Source organism: Megascapheus bottae, chromosome 9, assembly GCF_031878675.1.
Source record: "Megascapheus bottae isolate mThoBot1 chromosome 9, mThoBot2.hap1, whole genome shotgun sequence".
NCBI classification, from domain to species: Eukaryota; Metazoa; Chordata; class Mammalia; order Rodentia; family Geomyidae; genus Megascapheus; species Megascapheus bottae.
In genome coordinates, this window is record NC_143517.1 from 44,475,118 (window position 1) to 44,495,852 (window position 20,735).

Here is a 20,735-nt window from a genome sequence, read left to right on the forward strand (position 1 = left end):
GACAAAATATAAGCTATTACCTAATTTGTTATTCCTTCTTCTGTTTACTTACTTGCTGTTGATCTTCTCTCCATAGGAATAAGGCCTGTGTGATGGCAGGTTACTTTACCTGTTTTGTTCACTATACCCCAACCCGAGTGTGATGCAGAGAAGCCAATCAAGGAATGAACCATTGACAGTCTATTTAAAAAACTCTTGAAAAGTAGGAATAGCATAGGACAATAGGAAAAACTGCATTCCTTTATCCCTGTCTGTTTGCATTCATTTTAGGGACACCTTTCTGAATCATTAGGCGCGCACACACACACACACACACACACACACACGCACACACACACACAAGACTTTGAAGAATTGTTAAAATACTATAGGAAATGTCCATCATTTCTGAAGAAATCTGTGTTTCAAATATGACAGTTGAAAAAAATGATGATGGTAAACATGAAAAGAAAGAAGTGTCTTGCTGGGCACTGGTGACTCACATTTGTAATCCTAGCTAATCAGAAGGCTGAGATCTGAGGATCTGGGTTCAAAGCCAGCCTGAGCACTATGGTCTAGGAGACTCTTATCTCCAGTTAACCACCAAAAAACACTGGAAGTGGCTCTGTGGCTCAAGTGGTAGAGCACTAGCCTTGAGGTGAAGGGCTCAGGGACAGCACCCAGGCCCATAGTTCAAGCCCCAGGACCAACAAAAAAAACCAAAAACCAAAAAGGAAGAAAGAAGTCTCTTGAATCAGTTTCATGGTATATGGCCTTCTTTCTCTGTAGGTTGAAGAAAAAATCCCAGTCAGTGGATATTACTGCTCCAGGGTTCAACCCTCTGCCAGGTGCAGGAAAACAAACGTCACCAGCCAGTAAACCCCCAGCACCTAAAACCCCTATCATTGAAGAAGAGCAGAACAATGCAGCAAATACGCAGAAGCATTCTTCGCGAAGGAGTGAACTGAAGAGGTTCTACACCATTGGTGAGTACCAGATATTCTATGCACTAGGTTGATGAACTTCTCCAAAGAGTCATGGGGCTTGGCAGGGCTGTGTGGGTTAACGGCCATTTGTCATATAATGCATAGGTCTTTCTGAGATTTTATGTGGACGTTTTCTTATATGCTCTTAACAGGAAGATGGAAAAATACTGAGAACGTTCAGCAAAGTTAAATAAGAATACAGGCTTAAGGACCTTTTCTATCCTAACTCAATGGGGAATACATTCATATGTGAGGTTGTTCAATTGTTTAAGCTGATGTGTTGCTATTTTCATTTTAGCCATTTTAGGTCAGTATCTTTCTTGTGTTTTGTTTTTGTTCTTTTTCATTTTCACTTCAGAGCTTCTGAGCCTCTGACCTTGTTCTGTCAAGTTGTAAAGACAGTGGTTATATCAACCTGTAACTAACAAAGCCATGAAATGATGGTTACAAGTTATATTGTGTTGTGGGTCTGTTTTGGCTTTGCACATTGCATAAGTTCAGTGAGACTGGTAAGTGATGAATAGCGTGTTGAAGGCTTTGTATGTCTCTTTTCCCACATGGAATAATAACCTGTAATTGTCAGCGTTGCTGGAGCCTTATAAGCAGTGAAATATCAGCTATGTTTGTTTATTAGCACATTGTTGGATAAATGTTCACGTTAACTATTTCAATGGCTTATGGTACTTAATGATGAGCAGAAGAGATAAAACTACCCAGTAAGATGACTGTTTTAGTTTTGAGTATTACTACATGTTAGAGGAATCTGGTCACATTCAGAGGTTGTAACAATTTTGAATGTGACTTGATCGTTTACTAAAATTGTGTCAAAGTAGCCACATTTCCTTTGGGTTTTGCCATCCCCATCATCCCAGTATGGAATGTTTGAGATAACCACATTTTTCTCAGCTATTTCAGTACCCACATGTACAGAGATTCCTGTTTCTGATACTCAAAGCATTTTTCATGTGTCTATGGTTTAGTCAGATCATTTTCTGCATCCTTCAAGTTGAACAATTAGTTCTGCGTAGGTCTAGTGATTATCTCAGAATTTGTTTGCAAAACTTGCTATCCTTTTGAGCCACATTACATCTCTTTCCTAAGTCTACTCACAGCCTCTTTCTTCATATGCAGATTTTCACATCTTACTTTGCAGTACACAGCCAGCTTGGTGTCACTGGGAATGACTGAGGTCAGGTAATGAGGACTGCAGCAAGATAGTGTAGACAGGTACATATTTCCATTCTTTTATGATAGTATAATTCTAAAAAATATCAACTAGAAAGGCCCATATCGTTCAAGGTACTATTCACCAATGTCTTCTCCTATACTTAAACCACCTTCTATTACTTTTCTTATTTATAAATTCACTATAGACAGTATTTTGCCATCAGAAGATAAAATTTATTCTACGGTTTCAATAGTCTTTATTAAGGAGAACATGACGGACAAAACTAACAAGTTTAACCACAGTAAATGAAGAACTATGCCTAGAAAATATGGAAAGTGAATGGAGTTCAGAAACACAAATTGTTAATTATTTCAAGTAGCACAGACACTACTGAATTTTTAACAAGTTCATAATTATTTGAATCATGATCAAAGATCGTGCTAAAACTGGTGACCCTTGAACTGTCAATTTTATTGGAACTAGGTAGTCCTTCTACTGAAGACCTATAAACATTGTTTTCAGGGTGAAATAATCTCATGTATGTAATTAAAAGTCCATTGCATAAAATTATCCTTTTATAAAATATTACTAATAAACAACAGTAAAAATAAAAAAATTCTATTGGTAAATTGATATGACAAGGACAAATTTAGTCCCTGTCATTCTTAAAAGAACTCTGTCATATTTTACCCTGTATTTTTATAGATAAGAAATGAGTTTTAGAAAAGTTAAAGGAGGAGCCCGAGCCATTGATTCCAGACTCTACAGGTGGTGTTTATGGGTTTTTTCGTGTGTGTGACAATTCAATGACCCCCGCAAAGATACCAGCCTCTCATCACAGGCATGTACCAGAGAAGTTTCTATGGTTAATTCTGTAGCATAATAATTTACAAAAATTCCTAGAGAATATCACAGAGGAAACCAGGACAACCAATTTATACACCAGCTAACGTGGTTCTTTCATTGAAAAGTGTTAACTACTAGGGGAGGGGGGCCTAGGTGCCCTCTGGTGGCCAGTTTTGGTACTACATGTACATGTAGCAATGAGTCTCAGTATTATATTCATTGTATTTTTTTAATGTTCTTGTAAACGTAATTTACAAAGGGATTACAGTTACATAATTTGGGTAATGAGTACATTTTGTTTTTTTGCAAGTCCTGGGCTTGAGCTTAAGGCCTGAGCACTGTCCTTGGACTTTCTCAAGGCTAGACCTCTACCACAGCACCACTTCCAGCTTTTTTCTATGTATGTGGTACCGAGGAATCAAACCCAGGTCTTTGTGCATGCTAGGCAAGCACTCTACCACTAGGTCAAACTCCTAGCCCCTATATTTTGTTTTGAACACTTTTACTCTCTCATTTTCTCCCTCTTTTCCCCTTCCGACAACACTTCCCCTTACATTGTAAAGTTCATTTCCAACATTGTATCTAGTGAGTAACAGTGTAAGTACTGTACAGTAACAAAGGAGGATATTCTTCAAAGATGATCACAGTGGTTCAATAACTGTGTATATGAGCATATAATATGATGCTAACAGAAGGAACTCTGAGATAGGGACATTTTTAGTCTATCCTATTTCATTTTAACATGCAATCATTACTCAGCACATTAAGTTCATAGTCTATTAGAGTTTTGTGTCCTCAGCTTAAAAAATCACTAGACTATACACAAAGCCCTTCATTATTTTAAAATTAGATTTTGTAATTAACGCTTTGTACTTGTTGGTATACTAGTACCAATAAGTAAAGAAATGAAAAAGAAGCAGAATTTCTTATTACTCCAACTTTTATTTGTCTTAGATAAAACTGCTGAAAGATAACAGTGTACAGTGAACATATATCCTTTGAACCCACGGCTTCTTGTTAAATCTAGAACAGGAAGGCAAATATTAAACTCAGATACTTGTGATTCTCCTTATTCTACTCATGGGATCAGAGAATTATATGTGGAGAGTTCTTGTCAGTTAACCATGGGAGGAGCAAAGGAGGCCGAACATACAGACTCCAAAAGTGACCTCTCACTTCCCTTTGGAACTGTACCTAGTATATATTCTTCCGGGTTCAAGAGTCATCATGTACACTGGAGAAGAGTGTTTTCTGGAATTGTTTGCTTTAATGACTTCAATTGTAATGGCTATCTAACTTTGTGATGAGCAGTCATATGTGAAATATGAATATTATATCAAGAGTTAAAAAATAATAAACTGCAATTACCAGGTGCAATACTTGTGACTAGATAGCCGTGTTCCAAAGATAACTCTTTATCAATGAAGTTAAAAGGAATAAGACTGCCTTTTGAGTAGGAGATTTCCACTGCCCTGAACCTGTTCCAACTGGATCCTCCAACCACCTTGTTCCCAACCCCAATCCCAGCCAGCCATGATGAAAAAATAAAATTGTCAACCTGGAGAAGAATGAAAGAAGAGCCCCTTTTCTCGCCTTGGTAATCAGTTACCTTTGCAATGAAGTCTAACTTCCTGACAAAGCAGAGGGACAGTTTGGACTGGGATAAAACCTACTCTGCCCAGGGTGCCTGCCTAGCTCTGGGTAAAGTAATAGTATTTCACCCCTCGGCACAAAAGTAAATTGCCTTGATGCAATCTCCTATATCTCTGGGTGTCCATTCATTTGTGACATGCAGGAGTCATAGTGCATTTCTAAAGTATGATGGGAATAAAATCTATCGCATTCACAGCACTGAGGATTGTGTAGAGGGGTCCACCAGAGACGGTGACTCTTAGGGACCACTTAAAGTGGTACTGCTGAATGCATTTTATGCTACTGCCTTGTGTGTATGCGCCCAAATGTGAAAATCCCTGGAGAAGGGCATGCTTGGACCCAGTGTCCTCACCGCTGAACCTAACACACAGCACAGCATTCATCCCTGAAACATCAGCTGGGACACTCACCTACCATTTAGGGGCTAAGGAATCTGGTAGAAGGAGGAATTACAGCACAGCGGGCTGTAAAGGTGTGGAGAAGCTCTTCAATGCCCCACAAAGCAAGCTGTCCTCACCCTCTCCTCCCTTCCTGCCTGGACACATGCTTGTCCCCCACAACTCCCAGCACCTCTGACCTCCTCCAGTTGTCATGCCTGGCTTCATATGGGATTTCACTTTCTATTAGGAGAGCACGGTAGTACTTTCATCTCATGAATCCTGGCACTTTTTGTGGCTGGAAGTACATAGTTAGTGCTTGATGAATGTTGGGGGCCAGCCTAGGGGAGTCAGAAAAATCTTAGAGCCTGACTCTTGCCCATCTCAGTAAGAAGAAGAGATGGGAACCTACTCAGGGAAAGTTTGGGAAGCTCCAAGACACGTACAAAGGACTAGATTCCTTATGGGAATGGTTATAAAATGATATCTTTATATTCATAAAAATGGCTATAAGTGCTAAGCCGAGGTGGTTTACATCCGTGATCCTAGCTACTCAAGAGGCTGGGATGTGAGGATCACAGTGCAATGCCAATTAACTATCCCCCAAAAAGCCAGAAGTAGAACCATGGCTTGAATGGTAGAGCTCTAGAGAGAATAAAAGCTCAGGGACAGTGATGAAGCCCCGAATTTAAGCCTCAGGATTGGCATATGCTCCCCTCCCCCTCTGTCTCTGGCTCTCCCTCCCTCCCTCCCCCCCTCTTTCTCTATCTCTCTCTCTTTCTCTCTCCCTCCCTCCCTCCCTCCCTCCCTCCCTCCTTCTCTCTCTTTCTTTCCTCATGCTATATAAACATGGCCTGCAACATCAAGGACTAAGCAGAAATGCCTTAGCTTCTCAGTCTCTCCTCCTCTCTAGGAAGTTCTAGGTGACTCCTTAGCTGACAGGTGTCTGAGTAATGCCTCTGGAACTTCTGGAACTTTCCTTCTGTTGATTTCTATCCCTCCTAGGTTCTCATTTGACTATGGGAACAGGCAGCCTGAACAGCTTGGCTGGACTGTTCTTTGCACTCATATGGGATTTCACTTCTGTCTGAGTGAATCTGTTTCACTCTTAACACCAGAAAATACTCATGATGCAGCTCTTTCCAGTTATGTTTGGATAGATAAATCTGAGTTCTTTAAACTCAGGTAAGTTGTTCTGTAAAACAACTTATCCACAATTAAAAAGATATGTCTATTCACTTACTAATTTCTTCTCTTTATGAATTTGTTGAAGGCTTATGATATGCCAGGCCTCACTTAAAGTGCTTCCAGAAAAGAAGGAAACAAGACTAAGTTCAGTGTCGTATGCCCATACTCTAGTGAGGAAGATGGGCAGGCATTAAATAAGCAAGTATTCAGTATGTCATCAAAGAATGACAAGTTAATTCTAGTTTTTAGTGGTACTGGGTTTAAGTCAAATCATACTACTGAGCTATGCCTCCAGCTCTATTTTTCTTAGCCTCCTGAGTCACTAGAATTACAGAAATGAGCTACAGTGCCCAGACTATGTGGTCAGGCTCTTAATTGAGTAACAATACTCTCTGAAGGCAACAAATATGCATAACATTCCTGTGGAGTAAGCAGATTGTGTATTACCGCTATCTTCTACCATTCTATGGACCAAAGTCCCTGGATGTTGGCTTACTTAGTTATCCCCAAAGTGTACATAGTAGAGAAGAATTAAGACAGAGCAACAGTGAAGAACTGGCCATCTCTGTCCATGTGTTCAGGTCAACTTCTCTTTGCAGAAGTGAAAACAAAATGATAGATAAAGAAGTTCATTGAATGGTTTCCTAATTACTCCTTACCACTATTCATGGTAAAAGAGATCCATTGCAAAAAAACACTAGTTTCTCAGGAGACAGGTTACTCAATAAAACTGATTTTTACTTCCTTCCTTTCCTCTTTGCTGTCTCTTTCATTTTTTACCCACTCTTCTTCAATGTTTTTTTCTCATTTTGTCCTCCTGTTTTCTTCTCTCCTTCCCCCCTCCTTTCTCCTATAAAAAAATTGAATTGCTTGTGTATATTGATGGCTTGTTAGATGGAATCCATTGGGTAAATATTTTAAATAAGACTTATTTCTTTTAAATTCCCTCATTTGACAAATATTAAGTTGAGAAATGATCCCCAAAATATCCTTTTGGAATATCACTGGCCTGTGAAATTGTGAACTCTCAAATCCAATCCCTATCTTCAGGATAGAATATCTTCAACATCCCAAACTTAATGAAGCACAGTTAAATACAAATTGTATCTCAAGTTTGAACCCCAAACGGCTAACATATTAAAAAGACGGCCTACCGAATTACATGTTTCCTGGGAATTCTTCTCAGTAGTTGGCAAAATTAAAACAGTAATAACTAGTTTGGAAACTCTAAAAAGAGAAAAGCAAGGCACATATTTAACTACTTTTTAACTGCAATACACTAGACATTTTAAAATATGATCTCATAATTGGTATACTTTTAATTTCAAAGCCAGAGTTTTTAATTATATGAGTTAAAAAAATAGAACAACACTAAAAGAAAAATACTGTAGCAAGAGGTTAAAAGAAACGATGACTAATGTTTCTGGAGGTGACACAAACTACAGTCTGAAGCTGGGTCACCACTGAAATGGAAACTTCTCTCCAGGCGAGAAGATTGGTCATGCAAGAGCAGGAGGACTGATTTAATCAGCAGAACTGTCTTGGCAGATAGGTCACTGGCCATAAACACTGAAACTAAAATGGATAACTGTTCTGATGGGGTCCAATTAAATTATGTTTTGGAGGGGGGGAAGTGACTTTGTTTTGATTTGGAGTTTGTTCTGACAGGTTGATGACTTTTTATATTTTCTGGGTCACAAGAAAGTTGGGGGAAATTACTTCACAGCTGAAGTTTCTTCTAGCTTCTATTCTCTGAATGCACCTGGACTTGATACAAATTTTAAACAGCGGTGCGTAGATGAAAGTGCTCAGTGCGCAATTTTTGTTAGGATATGGAATTTGAAGATATTAAGAATTGAAGTTCAATTTAGGTTTGTTCACTTAAGGACTAAGCAGTCCTTAGGGTTTTCAACTCTAAAATAAATATGAAAGCTTTGTTCCCAGGAAACTTAGCTTTCTAAAGCTAGATATTTATACCATTTTAACTAACTTTTATTGTCAGTCTTTGGGCTTGAACTCAGGACCTGAGCTCTGTCCTTTGGCTTTTCTCAAGGCTAGTGCTCTACCACTTGGGCCATAGCACCACTTCCAGCTTTTTCTCTGTTTGTGGTTCCAAGGAATCCAACCCAGGGCTTCATACATGATAGCCAAATATTCTACCACTAGGCCATGCTCCTGGCCCAGTTTACCTAAATTTTTAAGCAAGGGGAAATATATTTGGAAGGAGGAAGTAAGCTCACTTACAGAGCCTATAATGGTAGCTTTGTACAGTCTATCATGTGCTAGTGAAGCAGATGGTAGGATTTCAAAATATGAGGGCCCTGTGTGGTAGGCTTGCTTTACTCTTTTGTATTTAGTCTGTGACTGTGATTGTGTTGTGTCAGAAATAACAGGGCCAGGATTAAAACATACATCTTAATGATAACTGTGCTAAGTAGATTAAGAAAAGTCAATAAACTTGAAGTTTCCCTGAGCCAGTTGTGTTGCTACTGTGCTTGAGCCGCAGCATAATAATCTTATAACTTATTAAAATCAAATTATACCTGTCAGCTTATTTAATGCTCCCATTAAGCTGCTGTTAGTTCAAATTGTAAAATAATTAAAATGGGCATTGTTCATGGTTGAGAAATAATCACAATCCATTTTGAAATTTGCTAAATCTCTATTAGTAGTAGTCCAAAAACAATTTAGTTATCAAGACTTGCCTTTTCCACCATCTAGTCCTTTTGGGAATATTTCAATGAGCAGTTACTACAGAAGGAAAATGATAGATTGCTATGAAAGACCTACTATGTTTGTTAACATTTTAGTATAAAATTTGTGGTGGTTTGGGCACAGAAATATACCCAGATTTCCCTTGCACAGATTTGGAAGTTGGTATTTTTCTTTTTTTATTAAAGATTTTATTAACATTGATTTTTACATCATATGTCAAATGTCATGTTTAACAAACAGGTATTCAAGAAGGGAATCTCTATATACAATCACTGGCACATAGATTTTAGAACATAATTAAAATTAAGCTGAGTGTTTGTATGTCATATATACATAGTAATATATGTAATAAAATATTAGGTCTATAGAGTATATAGCCAACTGTACTTTTAAGCCTATTTCATGCATCTGGCATTGAAAAAGCAAACAAAAACTTCAGTTGCTAGACTTGCTAGAGAAGGAACAAAATTTAGAAACTGCAAGCGAGAGTATCATTTATAGAAATCCTGAAATACAGAGAACTAAGGATGCAGATAGTCAATAAAATTAGTACAAAACTGGGAAAGGCATTATATATAATTTTGATAAAACCAAGAATTTGGCATTTCTAATTTTCCTTAACTTCAAGAAGAATATTTTTTGCAATCAATACTGTGACTTTTTGCTTTAAGTAATATGAATTATGATGGCTAACATTTTTCAGTAACAAAATACGTATCTTTCATAAGCAAATGGGTTATCTGGATAAGCCAGAAAAAGAATATTAAAATAACATAGTAATAAATAAGTATGGCAGTGGCTCTTTATAAAAGGCAAAAATAAATTAGTGTGACAGGCCTTTTTAACTAATAGAGGTTGGATTTCAAAGAGTCTTTATAATTCTTACAAGTATAATGCATTCGGTATATAGAGTGTAGCCCGTTAGCTACACTGTCAATACAATGCTATTAGCTAAAGCTCCTCCTTTTCTCAAATCTCCTTGCTTTTTACCCAATGACCTTTTTCCATTCCAGAATCCAAGTTATGATGCTTCATTTAGGTCCATGTCTTGGCAGATTCTTCTTGGCAGTGACTGTCCATGAGCCCTGGTCATTCTGCTAGAGTTCAGTTCTTGGTTGCCCTTGTTATTTGTAGAACACTACTGGCAGAACAGGCCAACACCTGAAACAAAGCTAACAATGGACCTAGACAGTTTGTATTATTTCCTAGAATAATCTAATGATTTTGGCCTTTAGAGGTCACTTTGGAAATAAATGAAAACAAGTCATTTATATGATTAAAACTACAGTAGATAATCAGAAAGGGGCCTTATCATCCTGGGATGAGAGAATAAAAATATTCATTCAAACCTGCACTGAGGAGAAAGCAGTTTCTTTATCTAAAGAGCCAGAAATACTTCTACGGGCACTTTGTGACTCAAGTATACTAGAGTAACAAAATCTCTGAAGAAAGATAGGATAGTGGATTAGATGTTCTGAATACCTTTTGATGTTAAAGGCAAATGATTTCTAACTGATTAAGAGGCAAGTCAATGTGTCTGAAAACATCTCTGTGGTATTGAGTCCATATTCATTCCTTAGTACTCTTAATGTAACTCACCCTGAGAATTGATTCTGTTTCAGCTTCCTGGCTTTTGCAATGTCATACCACATTAGAGAGTCTGCAGACTTTCTTCTACATCACCTTGGGATATACAGAGTTCTGAAACAGAGAGCAAATGGCTCAGGGTCTATAGATCCTTAATATACTTCTGAGCAGGGAAAGCTTGACTGTCTTTTCATCAGCAACACTCAGAGGGGAAGGCTTTAAATCTTTAAGTAGATCTGAAGCATTGCTTCTCAGATTTTATTATGCATGATTTTATAAAAATACAGATGCTGATTGTTAATTGTAGGGGTTGGCTTAGAATAGTGTATTTGTGTCAAGATTCTGTTGATGCTGTCACGGCTGCTGGTCTGAGGGCAGCGAGACAAGTGTGAAGAGCTTGAAGGCTTTATTTGGCAGCACTTATAAAACACTGCTTACTATTTGAGCCTGAGTTACCTTCCTGGACCAAGAATTTATCTCTAAAATGTATATTAACTTCTCAAAACAAAATAACTACTTGTCCTTGATGTGCAATATCATGAAAAGGTCAGTATTGTCACATGCATGTTTTCATACTACAAAATAGGCTTATCGTGCTCGGACTGATGGTGGCTGCCTGTAATTCTGGCCACTCAAGAGGCTGAAGTCCTGAGGATCATGGTTCAAAAATAGTCTGTGTAGAAAAGTTTGTGAAGCTCTTAGCTCTAATTAATCTTGAGCTGTAGCTCCAGAGGTAGAGCACCAACCTTGAACAAAAAAAGTCAAGCAAGAGCACAAGGCCCTGAGTTCAAACTCCAATAATTGTTTCAAATAAAAGTAAAAATAAAGTGCATTTCTTATAAGGGAGTGATGTATAAAACTATTTTTCTAAGATTTCAGTTTCTGAATTTGATTAGGCTAGGGCGTTAGTTGTGCGGACATAGCAGTTTCACACAAAGCAATACAAATACCATGCTTCACATAAAAGAGACATGTTGGAATTGACTAATTCACTGGCTATTATAGCTCTGCTAGCCATTTGTTACATTGTTCAGATTTGTTAGTTTCTCCTCTGCTAAATGAGGAAACACTAGGTTATTCCAAGAACTAAATGTGAAGAATATAGTTGTAAATTAGGATATCATTTAAAGTATGCTGAATATTTAACAAACGAGACAATCATAATATTCTAGGCCTATGATAATTTATATCTTAAGACACATAGAAGCTTGTCAGGTACAGAGTAAATGGTACATAAATAAAAAGTGAATGATCCTTCTATAAGGTGAAATGAAGTATGTCATGGTGGGCCCAGATTATTTTCAATCCTTCTTCTTTTACCAATAAAAATAAATTCTTTCTAGACATTTTTCATATTTTTCCACAGGAAATTCAAAGTTTTTTCACTGTTATTCATTGTATTACTATTTTCTACCATTGGAAGCACAGTGATAAAAAAAACTAAAGAAACAAGGATTGTTTAAGATATTGCTACTGGGGACACAGTACAATTCATGGAGTATGAAAAGCCACATGTAGCCATTTTCAGTGTCTTTGGGAATGCTTCCAGGAACACTGGTGCTCAAGTCCTTAATATGAAAATATCATGGCGTTTGCATATAGTTTACAAACACCATTATCTATACTTAAACTCATGTCTAGATTTCTGTAAACATATATGTAACATATATGTTATGTAAGTAGTTGTTATAGCATATATTTAAAGCATAATGTCAAGGAAAGCATCTTCAGTATAGACACAGTTTTTTAACAACTGTCTTTGATCTGTAGTTGATTGAACCCAAAGATGTGGAACCTGCAGACTTGGGAAGCCTTTAAATACCCCGAAATACTTCATCCTTTGGATTGAACTCTAACTTTTTGACCCTTGCTTACTGGCTTCTTGGAACAATTGTGTTTTAGTAAATTGGTAGTCAATACCTTAGAAGCACGCAGGTGATCTCTGGAGCATGATGGCTTACAGAAACTATTGATTTCAACAAATACCAGAGAATCAGGAGGAGGATTAACCGTCCTAGCTCAGACACAGAGAGGCTTCAGACAAATCCCCAGAGGAGTACAGATGTCAAAAGTGACAGAGAAGGGACATGTCTCATGACATGGGATAAGATACCAATCCTTTAATTAGACCCATTATTTCCATTAGCTAGATGTATCTTTCTGTTTAATTTTGAGTTATATATGACTGTTATCTCTACTTAACAAATTAACCACATTAAATGAACATAGGTCAATCTTCTGTATAGAAACGTTTATGTCCTGCCTTCAGTGTAAAAGGGATTCTTCTCTTAGCAACAAATCCCATTTGTTCCTTCCATTTCATAAGTAGGCAACATTTCCCAAGCCCTTTAAAGATAACTCTGGTTTTACCAAGACTGTTTAGCAACTAGAGTTATAATGAGTATGATTCCACATGAAATCCTGAAAAGAAGCAAGTTCACAAGGAAACAGAACTGTCAGTGGTCTAAAATGAAATCTTATTGCCTGGTAATAAACCCAACTAGGAGAAACACAGCCCCACCAGGCTTTCATTAACCTTAAAAATATAATTCTAGGTATGGGGCTGGGAGTTTGGCCTAGTGGTAGAGTGCTTGCCTAGCATGCACGAAGACCCGGGTTCGATTCCTCGGTACCACATACATAGAATAAAGCAAGAAGTGGTGCTGAGGCTCAAGTGGTAGAGCTCTAGCCTTGAGAAAGTCCAAGGACAGTGCTCAGGCCCTGAGCTCAAGCCCAGGACTGGCAAAATAAATAAATAAATGAAAAATAAAATGATTTAAAAAAATATATAATTCTAGGTAATTTTGATGGCTGAGATGCTGAAACATAAAATTCTTATGAAGAACTTAAAATGCTTAAAAGACGTTTTTCTTCCTAGCTGATATTACTGCCAGTGTTCATTATGTGAATTATATTCACATACTTATATATATGTATATATATATAATCATAAAAATTCTATGTGGTGAGACTTTTTTGTAAATTGCTTTGAAAATTTCTATTCCCTTCCATGATGGTAGCATTACTACACAGAAATAGATTCAGTTTAAATATTTCACAGCTATCACATTGTCAGCAATAACTAGAAAGCAGTGTCATAGCCATAAACTAAGTTTCTCATGTAGCTTGAGGTCTAAGCCACAAGAAATAAAATATGGAACTGTGTTTAACTTAGTTCCGGTATCTCAAAGATTCTCCTATATTTAATTTTTTTTGAAAATCACTCATCTAGTTGTTTCTTCCTTTGCTTGTAAATGGCAATACTTCTCAGTGATCCGTCTACAAGGGGTGAAGGTATACTAACCTCCTTTTTAACAACAGCTGGGTTCGTCTATGGTTAAGTCTACTAGCTTTAGGCTGAAGACCTCTCTTTTGTGTGGGGGGTGGTGGTAAATGGATTGTACTTGCAGAAAGATGCACTCACACCAGACACATAATGAAGAACACTTTCCAGAGGCATCTTCCGTGACTAGCTCTATAAAACATGGGAGATTCTACAGACTGGAAACGAGGAACCGGCAGCGAAATCCACCCATCATTTGTAGAATTGTATTGTAGTTGCTCTACTTTGGAATTAATTCTGCTTAATTAGTTTGATATAAGTATAGTCATTCCATTTTTTATTTTTACCATCCTTTGATTCAAGATGTAGTCCAATTGTTTAGGCATTGAAGTAGTTTTTAAATTGTTATTGTAAAGGTGATACACAAAGGGGCTACCAAGTATATTGTATTATAGTGATGATTATTTCATTTTTAGAGGTAAAAGTTTAATGATTCCCATGAATGAGGATACTAGTCATTGTATTTATGCCAAAGATGAAAAACGATTGTAGTGGCAATTGTTTAATTTTTGTTCACAACTGAAGACTTTGAAAAAATGATATGAAAAGTGGCTGTCAGCATCAGAAATGTAAGCTGACTTTTTCAGAAACAAGCGGGTAGGCTGGATAGGAGCAAATTTTTGAGTTTATAGTCAATAAGAGCTAAGGCTTCCTTAGCAAACATACATTTCTTTAGGTTTGTGACCAGGAAAGTGCTCCATATTGGGAATGATATTCTTATGGGGCTTTAGGAAAGGATGAGAGCAGAGGTTGTACTAATTTGGCAAGAAGCTACTGCCACTCACTCAGCTGTCTCCAGATCGGACACAAAGGATTTAAACAAGCTTGTAGAGAAACCTCCGTAAACCTCACACTGTTATCCACTCTCCATCTGCCTCAACCATTAGAAAGGAAATATTTTATGAGTAGTTTTCTTGATGGGAGCTTTAATAACAGGAATGTGTAGTGATCCCAGATAGACCTGCATTGATATAATGCAATAAACAGCACAGTATATAACTCATCTAAATCATATATAGAATTGTGTATTATGACAGAGGAGATAGGATTTCCAGTTGCTGTGATTTATAAGATGGTGTTCATGTCACAGCACAAATCCAAATGGAATAACAACGTGAAATACACAGGTATGAGGAAGTTCCCTAGCAACCAAGGCTTTGTGAAGCTTCCAGCTTTCCTTTGCCTTTAAGAGCATTTTTGTTATGAAATCTGCTCACATTGAAAGGTGAAGCAAGCAGAAACATGGTTCTTCATTTTTGAAGGCTAAGAAAATGCTCTTTAAGGTACCTCTGAGATATTTCCTCGTGAAATCACATTAAACACATACGCGCATTACCAGTGGAAGATGTTAGTGAGAAATATAAGCTTATCTTGACTGACATATATGGCTAGAAATATAATTTCTCTCTGCACGTAAAAGTCAGAAATTATAATGCTGAAGTGCATCATCCTAGCAGGTAGTAGATTATCTCAGAAGATATTTTTTAATTTAATAATATATTTTACTTAATCCACTGTAGCCACAGAATTAATTCACTGTTTTTCAATTAAAATTATTAATTATTTATATTTGTTTACTGGATCTGAAATATAGTATTGGCACTTGCCATGTATGTTATAACAAATGATATTTAAGTTTTGGTTTATAATATTTATACATATTTACAGAAACAATACACTTTCAGTTGTATGTATTAGCTAGTGTTAAAGTAAACAAAGGGACAGCACAAAAACTTCTCACTTTACCATTCTCTTGCATTATGGCCGAAGATTTTCTAATCTATTGGTATTTATTTTGCCAGTCCTGGGCTTCAGCTCAGGGCCTGAGCACTGTCCTTGGACTTTCTCAAGGTTAGAGCTCTACCACTTGAGCCTCAGCACCACTTCCAACTTTTTTCTATGTATGTGGTACTGAGGAATCAAACCTGGGTCTTCGTGCATGGTAGGCAAGCACTCTACCAGTAGGCTAAACTCCTGGCCCTTTGTATTTTAAAAAGAGCACTAAAAGAAAAATTGAGAAGCTGCAAGTGAAGCAATTATTAAAATATAAAAAAGCCAGTGAATTTAGTAAATGTTTTCTTCATAAAGATGAATAAAAGTGGGTTTACAGCCCATAACTCAATAAGGAATTGTTAAGCAATTGAAGTAGTTATTTATTAGCACCTTCTGTCTGGAGTTTCAGTGAAGGAAATTGCTAGGAATAAAAGTGTTAGATGTACAGTGGGATATGTATTGACTATTTCTTTGCCATTTTCTATAAACATGAAAAGATTTGGATTTGATTTTTAGGATTCTCAAAATATTTGGAGACTCAGAGGTAATGGAGTCTGTGCATGCGAGAAAATATACTGTTTTTCTGTTCTGGCAGCATAAAGCCAGCTGCAGAAACAGAATTTCTGTCTAAACATCCAGTCTCAGAATCCTTCCCCCCAGTGGAAGTGATCACAACATGCAAATCTTCATACAAAATTGGTGAGTCTCTGAAGGCTGCACAAAGCTGCTATTCTTTAACTAGGAAAGATCACACTTGACACAGAGGTAGGTTCACTGGAGAAAATAGTTATAGAGATGGCAACTATGGACTTTGATTTCTTCCAGAGAATTGGAACAGACTAAGTATGGGCAGAGGTCCTTGAAGTGAAGGAAATTTTAATGGCACAGATGTGACAGTAAAATCCCCACAAAACATCATGCCACATTTTCTTCTAAGACATATAAAACATTTTCGGTTATTTTCATGTGTATCGGAAGGTGAAGTCATTCTCTTCCCAATCATGGATTTAAGGTAGAAGCACAAGAAATGCATAACGATCATCTCCTAAGGCTTTCTTTGTGTCAGTCATGGGGCTTGAACTCTGGGACTGGGCCTTGTCCCTATGTTCTTCAGCTCAAGGCTAGTGCCCTACCCTTGACCCACAGTGTCAGTTTCAGTTTTATGGTGATTAATAGGAGATGAGAGTCTCATAGACTTCCATACCCAGGCTGGCTTTGAACATGATCCTCAGATCTCAGCCTCCTGAGTAGCTAGGATTGTAGGTGTGAGACACTGGTGCCCAGCTAAGACTCTTTTTTTTTAATATCAGCAAATATGAATGATTACAATTGGAAGATTTCAGAGGTTTAGGTTTCTAGAGTTTTATTACTAGATGCCAAGGATTCTTTCTTACTTGTGTCCTATCATACCTGTCTAAAAATTGATATCATCACTGTTTAAGTCCATTCAAACTTCTGTAGCCTTGGACCATATACTGTCTTAAAATGAACAGAAATTTATTTCTCACAGTTCAAGAAGTGGGGAAGCCTAAGATTCTGGAGATTTGGCATTTGGTAAGGTTCACTTGCCTGGCTTATAAGCAACTATCATCACACCATAACCCCCATACAAGAGATGAGGGAACTAAAATAGATCCTTTTAGTGTAGGTGGTGATTCCTTTCACGTGGGATCTTCTCTCATAATGTAGCCCCTTAACTCACCTCCAGACCCTGTCACTCTGAGGAGTATGGTATGAGTCTTGTTTTGAAGAACACTTAATGGAAGTCAGTTATCTTGGATAGAAAAAAAGTGGTTTTTCTGAGTTTTTACTATTTACCTAAACAATGCTATGTGATATATTGGGTTTTTTTTTGTTTGTTTGTTTTTACCAGTCCTGATGCTTGAACTCTGGATCTGGCACTGTACCTGAGTCTCTTTGTGCTGAAGGTTACCATTTGAGCCACAGTGCCACTTTTGGATGTTTAAATAGTTTATTGGAGCTGTTCCTTGACCAGATAGGAAGGACTTAAACATCTATGCTCAATCACAGTGGAGCTAATACAGGAAACTCATAGACTGGGATGTGAACCCTGAATCCTGGGGTTCCCATTGGTCACTGTGCATTTTACCATCAGTTACTCCCAAATATTTGCTTAGTCTGTTTAAATAGAATCCCAGTGTGGTGAGACATTACAGTCTCAATGCTCTCTACCTTTAGACAAAGCAGAGAAAGAAACAAAATATCAGTCCACACAGCAGCATTTCAATTAAAATCATCAGCAAATTCTATAAGCCTAGGCCATCTAAATTTCACCCGTGGTAGAAGCAAATCTCCTGTCTCAGAACAGTCAAAAGGGAATGATGACAACAATCCAAAAAAAATGCCATCTGCAGCATAGTAGCAATCAGTTATATCATTATACTTCCATGGTTTCTTCTCTTTTAACCCTCTCTATTTAGTAACCCAGTAATATTCTAAAGTTTAATTCAAACACTGCCTTTTCTCTGAAACCTCCCCCTAATCCTAAAATGAACCCCTCTACCTTTTCTGACTTGGACTTTTAATTGGAGAAACTAAATTCAGATCATTTACCATCAAGAGCAATTACATTTTAAAATATGTACATGATCTAGAAATTTTACTTATCCTGAAGCACTTTATTTATTTGAGCAAATTCTTAATTAAAATACAATTCAACCAGCAAGAAACTAGATAGGGCTCAATAATTTCTGTGATTCCACTAGCACAACAATGTTTATTGCAGCACTATTTATCATAGGAAAGATATGGAACCAATCCAGATGCCCCTCAGTAGATGATTGGATCAACAAGATGTGGTATTTATCAATGGAATTCTATGCTGCCGTCAGAAAGAACAACATCACCCCATTTGTAAGGTAATGGGAAAACTTGGGGAAAAATCATATTAAGGGAAGTAATCCAGACCCAAAATAACATAGGCTCCATGATTTCCCTCATTTGTAATAATTAGTACACATCTAGGACTCTCCTAGCAGAGGATTGCAATAGCTCAAAATCTAGATACACAAGGCCATAGAGGATGAGGCTAAATGAAAGCACCTCCAGGATACAGAAACAAGAACTATATAATATGTGATTGTTGTTCTTAATGTTCTATGTTATTTCTCATCTCTTTTGTTGTCCCTTTTATTCTCATATTGTTACAGTATCTTACCTGTTATCTGGTGTGTTGTATACACATTTATTTGTTTATTTGAAAAGGAGTGGGAATGGGGAAAACCAGATGAGGGGAGGGAAATGGAGATAAAAACATGAGAAGGGATACACCTTCTATGTGGTGAACATAACTGTAACCCCTCTATTAATTATAATAAAAAATAAATAACATAATTGCTGTGTTTAAGGAATGTTACTTTTTCAAATGAACAAAATTTACTTGAAATATAGTGACAAAAATGAGCCAACAAGCAAGAAAAACCTCCAAAAGCTAATCATTTTGGACATCAGTACAAGAACATACAAACTTTATATTAGTTATTTATTTATTTTTTTTGCCAGTTGTGGGGCTTGAACTCAGGACCTGAGCACTGTCCTTGGACTTATCTCAAGGCTAGACCTCTACCACTTGAGCTGCAGCACCACTTCCAGCTTCTTTCTATGTATGTGGTACAGAGGAATTGAACCCGGGTTTTTGTGCATGCTAGGCAAGCACTCTACCACTAGGCCAAACTCCCGGCCCTATATTAGTTATTTTCATTAGTATTTATTCTGCACTTTTACTCTTCATGTTGTAATTAAATAGCTATTATTGAATTCTGGCTTTTGCTTCTGATATATGGTTTGTTTTGAATGCTGATGTTGAGTCTAACTTCAGTGTCATTGAGGGGAGAGAGGCACTTCCTGTTATGTTCCTCTCTTTTTATGCTAGCTTAATGTTTCCAGAAAATATGGCTTAAGAGTAAAGAATTTAGCAAGCAATTGTTTGTATTAGAGTAGCCAAGGAATCACTCACATTTTGTCTTTTAAGGTACTAAAGGTTTACCCCTGGCAAAAATTGATGTCTCTCTCCGTGCTTTTTTTGTAGATCAAGTCTGTGCCTGAAAGTCATATGAGAATTCCACATTAGATGAAATACTGAATAGTGCTTTAAAAATGAGTCTTTTGAGGTTAGGAATGTGGCTTAGTGGCATAGTGCTTGCCTAGCATGCATAAGGCCCTGGGTTTGATTCTTTGGTAACACATAAATACATAAAAATTCAAACCTCCTAGAAATCTACGAGAAACATTAAATATTGAGCCTTTTAGATAGATATCTATTTGCAAATTCAGCTGTTAATTGGCCAGGTAGATCTTTGAAAAACCACAAAGCAGAAGTGCATGGGATTCTGTTTCTTCACTGCCTTCCTGAAAAAGCATTTGGTGACTTGCACAGGATAAATTCCACAGCTTTTCTGGTAAGCGGAGGTGGTCAGAAACTATTTATTCTTAAGTTTTCAGATATGAAATTCACTAAAAATATGAGAGAATTCATTAGTATAAAATTGTATTTCTCAGCTGGGTGCTGGTGACTCATGCCTGTAACCCTTACCACTCAGAAGGCTGGGACCTGAGGATCTCAGTTTGAAGCCAAGATGGGCAAAAAAGTCTGTGTGAATCTTACTTTCCATTAACCACCTGGAGTTTTCTTGTTTTTAAGCCAGAAGTGGAGTTATGGCTCAAATGGCATAATGCTAGCTTTGAGCAAAGTAGCACAGGGACAGTCCCCAGAATCCCAAGGTACACATGCCCTCCTATTTCTCTTAATAGTACTAAGAACTCACATTCTTGGTTTACTTACATGCAAATGGTTCCTGTTGTTCTGATGGTTTCTAAAGTTCTGAATGAGATGGTAGTGATCATTTCAGATGTCTCTCAAAGTAAATAATGGTGTAGCAAGTAGTAGCAATAACTGTTTCACAAGAGAATCTGCACCAGAGAACCTTCACTAGAGAATCTGCACTGCAGAGGATAGCAAGTGTAAAGGTCTTAAGATGGAAATGAGGAAAGCATATTGTAGGACAGAAATAAGACCAGCATATAAAGGAGGGGAGACTGGAAGGTAACATGAGGTAGAAGAACAGTGGATATGTAATACTGGAATGTATAACTCATAGTAA

At 37.3% G+C, this 20,735-nt stretch overlaps 1 protein-coding gene across 2 annotated transcripts in view; it reads left to right on the plus strand.

Annotated features, from left to right (window-relative positions):
* Oxr1 (oxidation resistance 1) overlaps positions 1 to 20,735 on the plus strand; it is a 348,769-nt gene that overhangs the window by 161,404 nt on the left and 166,630 nt on the right. For both annotated transcript variants that reach the window (XM_090339254.1, XM_090339256.1), the window contains exon 3: positions 769 to 965. In XM_090339254.1, the coding sequence (XP_090195380.1) occupies positions 769 to 965 (197 nt within the window). The remainder of the gene's footprint in view (positions 1 to 768; positions 966 to 20,735) is intronic.